The sequence below is a fragment of the Prosopis cineraria genome, unplaced genomic scaffold, assembly GCF_029017545.1.
Source record: "Prosopis cineraria cultivar Desert tree isolate PC_DT_omini unplaced genomic scaffold, ASM2901754v1 PC11, whole genome shotgun sequence".
In the NCBI taxonomy this organism is placed as follows: Eukaryota; Viridiplantae; Streptophyta; class Magnoliopsida; order Fabales; family Fabaceae; genus Prosopis; species Prosopis cineraria.
The window spans coordinates 7,498,903-7,512,554 of record NW_026555342.1 but is presented as its reverse complement, the minus strand read 5'-3'; the positions used below and the strand labels follow the sequence as shown (position 1 = coordinate 7,512,554).

General features: G+C 35.6%; 1 protein-coding gene across 4 annotated transcripts in view; it reads left to right on the top strand.

Annotated features, from left to right (window-relative positions):
- LOC129285801 (187-kDa microtubule-associated protein AIR9) overlaps positions 1-13,443 on the top strand; it is an 83,317-nt gene extending 69,874 nt beyond the window's left edge. For 2 of the 4 annotated variants that reach the window (XM_054921696.1, XM_054921697.1), the window contains exons 30-38: positions 932-1,005; positions 1,152-1,290; positions 1,791-1,972; positions 2,414-2,569; positions 9,457-9,588; positions 9,994-10,052; positions 10,955-10,987; positions 11,094-11,225; positions 13,108-13,443. In XM_054921696.1, the coding sequence (XP_054777671.1) occupies positions 932-1,005; positions 1,152-1,290; positions 1,791-1,972; positions 2,414-2,569; positions 9,457-9,588; positions 9,994-10,052; positions 10,955-10,987; positions 11,094-11,225; positions 13,108-13,284 (1,084 nt within the window). In that variant the 3' untranslated portion in view covers positions 13,285-13,443. Of the gene's footprint in view, positions 1-931; positions 1,006-1,151; positions 1,291-1,790; positions 1,973-2,413; positions 2,570-8,787; positions 9,012-9,456; positions 9,589-9,993; positions 10,053-10,954; positions 10,988-11,093; positions 11,226-13,107 lie in introns of those variants that run through there. The other 2 variants (XM_054921698.1, XM_054921699.1) reach the window with 2 other exon arrangements.
- The last annotated feature ends 209 nt before the right edge of the window (positions 13,444-13,652 follow it).

Here is a 13,652-nt window from a genome sequence, read left to right as displayed (position 1 = left end):
CTTTGGATGTCTCTATGGCTTGAAACTTTGTATTTTTTAAAATTGGTTATTAAAAGGGGAAAGAAATTGCTAGCTTTTTAAGATGAATGAGATATGTCAAATATTTGGACAAGCTAGGTTGTTTATGTACTTGTGCAGGAAAGCCATTTCAAAGAGATCAACCTACAGTTGTTTAGGGTATAATGGTGATTGTCCCATGGTAGTGCCTCAGGCGTGAGGCCAATCCATCATCAATATGTGCCTCTTGGACTCATTGCAGTTAAGTAGAAAGAGTTGCACCGTAATAGACAAATTATAGATTTTTTGCCTAATGATAAGTGCTCAATCCAACAGTTGGTATTAGAGCTAAGTTTTCTCTTACACACTTACCATAAGTGTTACCAAATAATTTATCTGCCCTACATATATGATGTGACTTGTGGTGATGAAGAAATAGAAGATGGAGATGGAGTAGACTTGAAGGGTGCTGAAATTATCAGAGCTTAGTCACGCAGCTCTTTTACAGAAGAACCCTAGGTTATCACACATCAACCCCAATTTCCCTTAAAAATATGAATAACTTTTAACCTTATAAAATATAGTATGCAGCTTAAAACACGGCAAATTAGTGTGAGCAACTGGTAATTTCATTCTCCTATAATTTGAATTGTACAAGGCAGAGGATATATCTGCAGCAAAAAGGGATCTCATGGAAAGGAACGAGATCCTTGGCCTTAATGCAGGACCAAAAACGAACATATTCTACAATACATGACAAAATACTTAACGATAAAATCTATTGTTGACTACACATTGGCTAGAATCAAATAAAAATAATGGAAAATACAATTTAAAAACAAGTAACTCTTGGGATTAAGCTTCAATAACCACCAGATAAAGTATTTTATCTTTCAAACCATGTCAGCTTAAGATGTCTTTTTTTCCCCCCCAGATACATGCCAGTTCGATCAGATTCTGTTGTGGGAGAACTTCGATTGTCTGATCCTACTGATATTATTCTCCCAGGTAACAATGTTTGTGGGTGGCTGTACTTTTCTTGAGTTGCATCCATATTTGAAATAAGATTTGTTTTTCTTGGAACAATTATATGTCAATTCAGTTGATGAACCTTGAAAATGAGTTTTAAATGTGGATTTTGCATTGTCATATAGAGCTTCCAACTGTAGAGGTTCTTGCTCTTACTGGAAAAGCAGTTGAAGGTGATATACTAACAGCTGTTGAAGTGATTCCAAAAGGGGAAGTCCAGCAACAAGTTTGGAGCAAGTACATAAAAGACATAAACTATCAATGGTATAGTGTTATGTATTGCATTTATTCTGCATGCTTTTAATCTTAGTAACATCCCAGTTTCCATGTATTTCGGCAATTCTCTCAACAGTCAAGAGACCACACTAGGAAGTTTATTTTAATTTAAGTAGTTTAGTAAACTTGTATATTGGAATTCATGTAGCCAACCCCACCTAGTGAGACAAGGCTTCTTCTTGTTGTTGTTGTTGTTGTTGTTGTTGTTGTTGTAAACTTATATATTGGACTAATAGTTTTGATTTTTCATACAATTCTCATCTTGTGGGTAAATTTTCTTCATCATTATTATGATAAAATATAATGGCATTGTGCACTCCATATAGTCATCTCCATCTAATGGAATAAGGCTTCTTGTTGTATTACTTGTAAAACTTTCCACTGGGTAAATATATTTTCATACTTGCTGCTTTTTTCCCTTGGAGAAGATCCTGAGATCCAAATCAAAGTTGTTCATCTCCCATGTATCAATGAATATTTTTTTGTAGGTTTCTTTCATCAGAAATGGGAGACAGATTGTCATATGACCCATTACCCGCACAGTGTTCTTGCTCCTACAAGGTGCGTCTAGAGGACATTGGTTGTCGATTGAAATGTGAATGCATTGTGACTGATGTGTTTGGAAGATCAACTGAGGCAGTGTACGTAGAGACATCACCTGTATTGCCAGGTAATTGTTTTTTATTTCATAAGTATTCTCCCTTTGTAATTGTAGCCAATTTTGTGTTCTCAAGTAAAAATGTTTAAGTTGGTTAGGTTAGGTCTTCTTGCTTCAGCATGAGATGGCTATAATGAGAAAGAAGTGGTTTCAAGGAGGATCAATGTTATGTTGTTTTGGATTACAATCAGAGAGCTGAATCCCAGGAACAGGGAAATAACAATCCTCATGTCCAAATAATATCATGATTGATGTTCCTGATCAACCACAATCAATGTTTTAAACAAATACCCCCGTCATTTGCTTTTTACTTATTGGTAGTTGTGTTGCTCTGTAATGAAAAACACAAAGGTACCAAAGCAAAGCTATTTATGTTGGTTCTGCCTCACTTGTCTTTGTCCTGCTATCTGTTTTATTTTCTGCTTTTATATGAGTGCTATTTTTAATGCTTAGGCATTCCTAAAATTGACAAGCTGGAGATTGAGGGGAGGGGATTTCATACCAATTTATATGCTGTCCGTGGCATTTATAGTGGAGGTAAGGAAGGCAAAAGTAGGATCCAGTGGCTTAGATCAATGGTTGGAAGTCCTGACCTGATCTCTATACCAGGTAAGCTGATCCTAAAATCTCTTATGTATTTATTGTTGAGTTATTAAAAAGTATTGTAATTCAGTTTAAGATACAGAATGATAAGGACTACTGGAATCTTTTGATTGAGTTATTAAAAAGTATTGTAATTCAGTTTAAGATACAGAATGATAAGGACTACTGGAATCTTTTGATTATGAGCTCATTCTTTTTTTTTTTTTAAATTATGGTTATTCGTTTTGTGATTGTCCCTTGTTTATCACCTGGGTATATCTTTTTATTTTATTTTATTTTATTTTTTTGCCCCTTGTTTTCCTCCTTGATTTATAAGATTGTAATAGGACCCAAACCAGTATCACCACAGAAACAGCAACAAAAGATAGTAATAACAATAAATGAGGGGAAATTGCTGAGCTTTTTGATATTAATAAAATGAGAAACTGAATCAGAGTTACAAGACTTCCTCTGATTCTAGCTAAAACCCTATCTCCCCTGAATGATCACAAAAGTAACAACATTACAAGTTCAAACCTCACAAAGAGGGTTCACTCCTTCTAGCATTCGAGAGGCCAGTCTCTCCTCACAATGCTCTCACAAAAGACATATCCCCTCAATACAAGCAAAAAGATTAATATAACACACAACATGGCTTTCCCTATAGCCCATACTTTCCAAAAGATCTTAATCATGGCAAAAGATCATAGGTTACTGTTCCTTACGGCTAGAGACCGAAGGATAAGCCTCTGGACCAGTCAACATGTTTCTATTAGAGTCATTCTTCCCCTTTGACTTCCTTTGATATGTCTAAGTAAAATAACAGGGGGCTCTATCAGATTGTTTGACTGATTTCTAAACTCAACTATTTCCTTTATAGCTTGTCTTCTTTGTTCAGCCTAAGTTGGCCAAGTTATGACCGTCTACATTGAGAAAGAATAACTCTCATGAAGTTGTTGAACATACCAACAAAAACAATAGTATCCAATCATGGTTGTTTTGAGTTGATCAAAAGCTTTTTCTACTTTTAGGGACCACTTAAAAGAATCCTTCTTGAGTAAATCAATGAGAGGACTAGCAATCTTCCTATAATTCTTGACAAATTGACAATAGTATCCAGTCAGCCCTAGGAATCCCCTTAAGGATTTTACCTTCTTAGGCTTAGGCCACTTCACCATGCTTTCTATCTTACTTGGATTGGCTTGCACCCCTTCATTTGATATTAGATGACCTAAATATTCAATCTTTGGTTGCACAAAACTGCATTTCTTTAAATTAATAACAAGCTGGTTTTCTTCCAAAATAGAAAATACAATCTGCAAATACTTCAAATGTGATGTTAGGCCATTGCTATATATGAGAATGTCATCAAAAAACACCAGCATGAACTTGCGTAAGTATTCTCTAAATACCTCATTCATCAATGACTAAAAAGTGGAAGGAGCATTAGTTAATCCGAAAGGCATCACCTTAAATTCACAGTGCCCCTTGTGTGTTCGGAATGCTGTTTTATGCTCATTCCTAGTCTTGATTCGAATTTGGTGGTATCCAGACTTCAAATCCAGCTTGGAAAAAATTGTAGCTCCCTTCAATTCATCTAACAACTCATCAATGGTTGGAATTGGAAACTTATCTGGAACAGTAATTTTATTTAAGGCTCTAAAATCAACACAGAACCTCCAGCTTCCGTCTTTCTTCTTAACTAACAATACTGGGCTTGAGTAAGGACTAGTACTTGGTTGAATAATTCCTCACTTCAACATATCTTTCACCAAGTTTTCTATTTCATTCTTGTGCAAATGAGGGTATCGGTAAGGCCTAATATTTGATGGCTGCTCCCCTAGCTTAATTCTGAATGCACTGATCAAGCACTCCTCGGAAGCTTCCTTTAATGGCGCCAACAATAGTTTGAATTCCTGTACAAATTCTAGCATAGACTTCTCTTGCTTGGCTATAAATAATCATTCATACTCACCATCGGGTTGTGAAGAGTGGAACTGCCACAGCAACTCCCTTTTAAATTCTGACCAGTGACTCAATGGTACTTGTGTATCAAGCCATTGGTACTAGTTCACTGCTTTACCCTCCAGACATACTACTGTTGCTTTGAGCTTCTCATGTTCAGCTATGGAGTTAACATGAAAATACCATTCTACTTTGAAAAGCCACCCGAGAGGATCCTCGCCTAAGAATACAGGTAGTTCCAATTTTTGAAACTTGCCTCCTTCTGTCTCACCCCTATATTATTCTCAAAAGTTTCTGCATAATGAGTGCCTTCCTGTTCTTCCTCACGTGGCCCTACCACCTTCGTTTCTAGTTGTGCCAGAGTTTCACTAATAGTCTTCAAGGTTCCCTTAATGTCACTTACATCCCTATTCAATCCCTCAATTGTCTCCTTCAACTTTTGTACTTCTCGCTCAGAATACTGCACTTCCTCCACCATAACTTCTCTTTAACTACTCAGAATTCGTACTGCTCTGGTACCAATTAATAAGACCCAAACCAGTGTCACCACCGAAACAGCAACAAAAGACAGTAATAACAATAAATGAGGAGAAATTGCTGAGGTTTTTGATATTAATAAAATGAGAGAAACCAAATCAGAGTTATAAGACTTCCTTTGATTTTGGCCAAAACCCTATCTCCCTTGAATGATCACAAAAGTAACAACATTACAAGTTCAAACCTCACAAAGAGGGTGCACTCTTTCTGGCATTCGAGAGGCCAGTCTTTCCTCACAATTCTCTCACAAAAGACATATTCCCCTTAATACAACACAGCATGGCTTTCCCCATGGCCCATACTCCCCAAAAGATCTTAATCATTGCAAAAGATCACAAGTTATGGTTCCTTACGGCTAGAGACCGAAGGATAAGCCTCTAGACCAGTCAACATCTTTCTACTAGAGTCATTCTTCCCCTTTGACTTCCTTTGATATTTCTTAGTAAAATGACAGGGGGCTCTATCAGATTGTTTGACTGATTTCTAAACTCAACTATTTCCTTTATAGCTTGTCTTCTTTGTTCAGCCTAACTTGGCCAAGTTATGACGGTCTACATTGAGAAGGAATAACTCTCATGAAGTTGTTGAACATACCAACAAAAACAATATCTTCTCGAACACTCAAAAGTAAGACTTTGTATTTTACTTCCATGGACAATATGAAGTGAGTTACGTGACCCCTTCACTGTGTTTAGAAGTTCCTAGTCAACCACATCATGAAGTCCAACCATCATTCACCATTGCACTTGCTGATGTCCTTTATTGTTCTTTGCATCATGTCACTTGCCAAGGCATGAAAGCACATGACATGCCATCCTCCATTGTTGCTTGCCCATAACTAGTTGATTTAGCTACCTTTAATGATCTATAGTGTCTATTTGTTAAATAGAAGACCATAGATGAAGTTTGAAAAAATGAAGAACATGTTTATGGTTCAATGTTTAAAAGAAGGGGGAAATGTAACAAAAAAACATGTATTGGTGGTTAACATAAAATAAGGGAAAAAAACAAACTCCTAAGGGGTGGGATGGATAGTGGTTATCAAAAAGATGTGGAATTTGAGAGAAGAATATTTTTCATTAATAATAATGCTAGGAACTCCGCCCATGTTTATAGCCAGTCCCAAGCCCAGGCAAAGGAGGAGGGTTGTGTTAGGCCATCAACAGCCAACATAAAACTTTGTTAAATATATCATGAACATGGACAATAGACGTTATAATGCTAATGCTAGGTCGTTGTCTGCAAATAACATGCTGCATGGCTTGAATACAGCGATAAGTGAAACTCAAAAACTCAAAAACGTCGACAAGTAGTAACACCAAGGATTAGGTGGTGGTAATTAAAAGGTGAGAAACAAGATATTTTCAAGTGGAATCTTTTGGATAAAGGAATTTGAGAATCTCAAAGAAGTGCTAACATCTTGTGGGAGGATATAGCTAAAAAGATAAGGGAGGTTGCAAAAGTAGTTTTGGGAGAATCAAAAGGTTTTGGTCCAAGAGATAAAAAGTCTTGGTGGTAGAATAATAGTGTACAAGACAAAATCAAACATAAGAAGAATTGTTTTAAAGCCATACATTTGTGTAATAATGAGAAAAATTGGGAAAGGTATCATATGGCTAAGAAGGAAACTAAGAGAGCTGTGAGTGAAGCTCGTTCTAAAGTTTTTGAAAAATTTTATAAGAGCCTTGAGACAAAGGAAGGAGAATGAAACATTTATAAGATTGCTAAGAGTAAGGAAAGAAAATCACGAGATTTAGAACAGGTAAGGTGTATAAAGGATGATGAGGAAAGAATTTTAGTTACAGATGATGAAATTAAAAACAGATGGAAGACTTGCTTTTCCAAACTTTTCAATGATGGAGAGGGTTTGTCTAGTAACTTGGAGGATTTAGTAACTCATGAAGGAGAACAAAATTTGTCATTCTATCAAATAATACGTGACAAGGAGGTAGAGGAAGCTCTTAAGAAAATGGCAAATGGTAGGGCTAACGGACCTAATTGCATATCTATTGAAGTGTAAAAATATTTAGGTGAAGAATAGCTGAGATGGTTAATTAAGTTATTTAATGTAATTTTACAGTCCAAGAAAATGCCTGACGACTGGAGAAGTACATTAATTCCTATTTATAAAAATAAAGGGAATATTCAGAATTGTACTAACTATAGAGAGATTAAACTCATGAGCCACACAATGAAATTATGGGAGAAAGTAATTGAGCATAGGTTGAGATTGGAGACATATTTTTGAGAATCAGTTTGGTTTTATGCCAGGTAAATCGATTACAAAGGCGATTTATCTACTTAAGGGATTAATAGAAAAGTATCGTTGTGAAGATAAAGATTTACACATGGTTTTTCTTGATTTAGAAAAAGTTTATGATTGTATACTAATAAAAGTGCTTTGGAAAGCCTTGGAAAAGAAAGAAGTACAGGTTGCTTATATTAAAGTTATGCAAGATATGTATGAGAAGATAAAAACTAGCATAAGAATTTCTAGTGGTCAAACAAAGAGCTTTCCTATAAAGGTTGGACTATATCAGGGATTATCTTTAAATCCTTATCTGTTTAATTTGATCCTAAATGTTTTGACGGAACATATTCAAGGGAAAATCCTCAAATGAATGTCTTCGCGGATGATATAGTTCTTATAGCAGAGACAAGAGGAGATTAATTGTAAACTTGAGTTATGGAGGAGGACATGGGAGTCGAAAGGTTTTCGTCTGAGTAGGAGTAAGACGGAATATTTATATTGTAAATTTGGTAAGAGATTAGTCAACAGTAATTTGGAAGTGAATTTGGGAGATCAAATTATACCTTAAGTTAAAAAGTTTAGATATTTGGGAGCCATTATTTAAAATGATGGTGAAATTAGTGGGGATATTTCACACAGGATTTAAACTGGGTGGTTTAATTAGAGAAAAGCAAAAGGAGTTATTTGCGACCATAAGATGCCTGATAAACTTAAAGGAAAGTTTTATCGTATTGCTATCAGACTAACTATGTTATATAGTAGTGAATGTTGGGCTCTAACGGGATAGCAAGAGTATAAAGTTGGAGTAGCAGAGATGAAAATGTTACGATAGATGTGCGGACATTTATGTAAAGATAAAATTCAAAATGAGCACATACATAAAAAAGTGAGGGTAGCACCTATTGAGAAAAAAATGGTAGAAAATCGTTTGAGATGGTTTGAGCATGTACAAAAAAAGACTGCAGGAGGCACCAGTCAAAAGAGTAGAACATACAACTTTGAGCCCTGTTAAGAGGGGTAGAGGAAGGCTTAAGAGAACATTCTTGGAAGTTGTTGAACGCGATCTCTTAATTAATAATATTCCTAAAAGTTTAGTAAATGATAAAGCACAATGACATCTTACAATCTATGTAGCCGACCTCACCTAGTGGGATAAAAGCTTGTTATTGTTGTTGTTGATAATAATGCTAGGGTACATATTGATTATATGTACAAGAGGGGAATAATTACTAATAAAGTATAATAAATACTAATAAAAGCTACACATTAGGGACAATACAAAAACAACCACCACCTTATCTTAGTGGGTGGGTTCGGCTACATGTATTGCATGATGTCATTGTACTCCCTCATTAACCAAGCTTTTTGGAATATTGTTAACTATGAGGTCTCATTCAGCAACTTTCTTGAGCGTTCTCTTTGATCTTTCTTTGCGCTTATTTACAAAGTTTAAGATTATCCATTTCATTTTTTTTACCGGTGCCTCCCACAGCAAGTTAAAGTGTGTCCAAAATTAAAACTCTGGCTGCAAGTGAAGGAAGAAGCAAAGCCAAGATCTCTACCTGCAAAAAAGGCCAAGGAGTGGATGCCCAAAATCAAGACCCTTGCAACTTAGTGAAGCGAAGATGACAAAAGGCCATATATGCTAACAGGAAGAAAATTGACAATGTTATCTCCAAGCTATACTCAACTTGGCATCCCACGATTATAGGCTCATTGTGAGCTCCCATAATAATCAACTTATTTGTTTCCTTTCTTATTTCCTTGCAACGTGCTATCTTTATTATATAGATATATCCTACTTTTGACTAAACAAGGTTGATATATCCTATTGTCATGACATTCAGTTGTTACAGAAAATACTGATGGGTAACAAAACTTATTTCCTTTTTTATTTTCATGTATGATGCTATATTTATGTTGAAACAAGAAGGGCCCAGAAGATGATTGGCAAAGGCCATTTTTTCTTTTTGAAAGTAGGAAGTCAATACTTGATTGAAATAGTCTCTTTTACAACAGAAATAAATCCCACTAGTTGCGTAACTTGTTCTTTGTTTTTCTGCTACTCTGTAAATCCATTTCTTGCCCTTTTGCTTGTGTCACTTGTTCGGTATATCTTCTGTAGTCCAACAACTTTTTCTCCCAAATTTTTATATTCCAGGAGAAACTGGAAGAATGTATGAAGCAAATGTTGATGATGTTGGCTATAGGTTGGTGGCCATCTATACTCCTCTAAGAGAAGATGGAGTAGAGGGGCAGCCAATTTCTGCATCAACAGAATCAATTACAGTTGGTAAGTTGAAAATCCATTTTGGATATAGGACAGTTTAATAAAGGCGACATGAGCATAACACATTTATTTCCTGCATGTAATCACTATGATGGTTTTAAATGTTATTTGCAAGTTTGTCAATCTATATGGCAGTACCAGATAACCAGTCCCCTGCCAAAAAGAAAAGAAAAGAAAGAAGAAACAAAGAAAAAAGATCTTTACATTCAAAATGTATGATCAAGTAAATGCAAGTCTCTTGTGTGATAATCCTTTTACAGTTGTAGTCAAAATTTATAATGGAGCAATGTTGTTCTTTTATTCACATGCTTTTCTTCTCATCATTCTATCTGCTTTGGGTTTGCGGAGGCAATCACTTGCTTTGAATTCTGAGGGAGTTTTCATGCAGTACATGAATTTCCTTTGCAGAGCCTGATATTCTTAGAGAAGTAAAGCAGAAGCTTGACCTCGGATCAGTGAAGTTTGAGGTGAGATATATCTCCATTTTGGTTTTGATATTGTTACTGTATTTTGGAAAGATTAGATCAGGTAAAATTTCTTAGATTTTTGCTACCAGGATCTCTGATAAAAGAATGGCTACATGAAATCCTTTTGAAAGACTCAATCATGTGGTGCAGAGCCGGGTGGAATTCATCAAGTTTTCATTACATAATAAGAAATCAAAATCGTATCTAAATTTTCTCCACATGAAAACGTGTTGTGATTATTCTTGTCTACCATATTTAAGAGATCCAATAGACACTAGCAGTTCTCTCCTTGAGCCTTTTGACCCTGCTATCTCTGCGCTTGAAAACTGACCTGCTTTTTATTTACCTAATAGCCTAAACTGGATCACTTGATCTCATACAAGCACAGATAGGATAGCTAACCGGATTTGATGGTATGTGCTTGATTATGGGAAATACATAACTGGTACAAACCTTGAACAGTTAAAGAATACAAACCTTAAACAGTTAAAGAAGATAATGAGTAAGTGGTGCAAGTATAACAGTTATATTGTCATGTTATTATTAGAGAACCTAATGTTGAAGTCATAATATATTTCTAAATTGTGAAAGCAGATTTTACTAGTCAATATATGTTTATTTATGGTAGTATATAAATGGCACAAACTTCAAACACTTAAACAAGTGGGGGATGGATGAGTAACGCAAGTATGAGCCATGAATCTAAACTTGGCTGAAGTTTTGTAGTTTTTTTTTTTTTTTAATATTGAGCAGATTTTCCATGAATTCTCAGGTGTGAAGTCTAGTTTCAACTTATAATCTAACTAAAAGATTTGAACTTTGAAACTTGATAGCTTTATTGTCCTTGGTTTGCTTGATTTCATGCATTTCTTTCTTTATGACCTGTTAGCTTTTCTTGACAGGTATTGTGTGACAAAGACCGAACTCCAAAAAAGGTCTAGATATTGTCTCTCTGTCACTTGCCTTCACAATTAAGACTATATTTACTTTGAAATGATTGAGAAGCTGGAAATCCTAATTGTGGTGTTGCTATTCCTACAGATTCCTACTGTGGGAAGTCTTGAGAGGCGAATCTTAGAGATTAACAGGAAAAGGGTCAAGGTAGTAAAGCCAGCCTCCAAGACTTCTTTTCCTACCACAGAAATTCGTGGGAGTTATGCTCCTCCTTTTCATGTAAGTTTGGGTGGCTCAGAAATCTGTTTCTCTATTATCTACATTGGAAATTTCTCTAGCAGGTAGCTATAGAATGAGTGTTGTGCGGAAAACGTAAAGAGAAGTAGTATTGGTTTGCCAAAAAAGGAAATACAAAAATTGATGGGAGTATATACCCTTCCCTATGCTGTAAGCCTGTAACTAACTAAAAACACACAAATTAAGATTAGAAAAAGTAGAGAATTGTTGCTTGATCCAAGGAAGGTCCTCCCATGTAGCATTATCTGGACCTGAATTTTTCTGTCAAATCAGAACATGAGTCATAGGTAGATGTCCTCTCTTCACAATCTCTGTCCGTAGTGGAAAAATATTAGAGATTTGGGAAAAGTAGTCAGCATAGTACTGATCTATAGTCCGTCTTATTTATAATGTATATGCAATAATTAAAAATAATGTGTGATAATTACAATTTCCTCCCCAATCATATACAATAAATATAATATTTCTTTTGATTCTCAACACTCCCCCTCAAGCTAGAGCATATAGATTGTATGTACTAAGCTTGTTACAAATGTACTTTATTTGAGGACCTCAGAGAGCCTTGGTGAGTATGTCTACTAGTTTGATCATTTGAGTTGATATATTTGGTAGCAAGACAACCAGATTGAATCTTCTCTGGCACAAAATCATAATTTGTTTCATTGTGTTTGGTCTTCCCATTGTCATAGATTAAATCCATTCTAGTAACTTTCTCGCACTTCAATTCTTGAAGAAGCTGCTTTAACTAGATAACCTCACATGTTTACGAAAACCATGGCAAGATATTCTGCATCAGCACTATACTTGCAACTACCTTTTGCTTCTTTCTTTTTCAGGAAATCAAGTTTCTACCAATAAACACAATATCCTAAGGTAGTGTCAATCAATTGGACATCCAACCCAATCCGCATAGGCCCAACAGTTTGGTTATTGTCCTGAGCATCATCCTTATCACCATAACCATAGCCAATTATTTGAGAGTTTCCATTATCACTATATAACAGTCCTTGACCTGGAGATCCCTTGATGTATCTAAGAATGCAAACTGCAACTTCCCAATGACTGTCATATGGAGATTCCAAGAATTGACTTATATGCTTACAAGAAATGAGGTATCAGGATGAGTGAGAGTGTGGTATCCCCGAGTTTGCAAGTGGTTCCTCCCTTTCTTGGTAGAAGTTTGGCATTTGCATCTATAGGAGTATCAACCGGTCTACAATCTAACATTCATTTTTCTTTTAAAATATCAAGAGCATACTTTTGCTATGACAGCAACACCAGAATCCAGTTGGATGATTGAGCTACCTTAATACCTAAGAAGTACTTGAGCTTGTCCAAATCCTGTTCAAAAAGAAGTTACTAATTTGTGTTCAGGTTCAGAGATATTGTCCTGATTATTGTCGTAATGACTATGTCGTCCACAAACAACCAAATAAATGCAATGATCGGATGATGGGTGATGATAAAAGAGAGTGATCCACAGTGTTGCAAGTCATCCCAAACTCCTGAATGATGGGATTAAATCTACTGAAATTAGAAATTTCTAAATTACACCATTTACAATTTTAACACTTCTAATGCTTCTAACAATTTCTTAACCTAACAAATGTAACCTGATATTTACTCCATCTAGCCACATCCCTTGTTTTATTGCCAGATTATAGCAAGAAATGTCAACGATGGATTATTTATCAGTCGGTGGTAAATTAAGCTAACAGAGCACAAATTTATCGAGATAAGCATTGAAATTTACACTGATAGATTCACTTTGATACTTTTTTTCCCCCCCTTTTGGGGCTCTTTGCACTGCTTGGCTGTATCAAAAGTGTAGTCTTGCTTACTGGTTCGCGCAAATATGTAACAGGTGGAGCTCTTTAGGAATGATCAACACCGACTTAGGATTGTCGTGGATAGTGAGAATGAAGCGAACTTGATGGTGCACTCCCGACACCTTCGAGATGTCATTGTTCTTGTGATTCGAGGATTCGCTCAACGGTTTAATAGCACTTCCCTCAATTCTCTTCTGAAGATAGAGACATAAATTCTTTCATATGCCTGTTGGTCATTTCGGACCATATATCTGAAGTTAAATTGTTTGAGTTATGCATATTGACATATTGTCTGTTCTCTTGCTCTTCGTTGAGCCTGATCGCTAAACTCTTTACATTGGGAAAAATTATTGAAGCAAAATTCGTAGCTAGCTCTGTTGGGTTATTCTTTATAGGGTTAATCTCATTAATTTCAGATAATGTCCTAATTTACAATAGTTCTGAACATAGGCATTCGGTTAACTAATAATGTTATCACAAATTGTGTCTATCTTAACTTGTTAACTCGGCACTCATTGACTTAAAAAGAAAAAAATCTCTGTCTACATTAATTGTCATCATCAAAACATAACAGGCATGT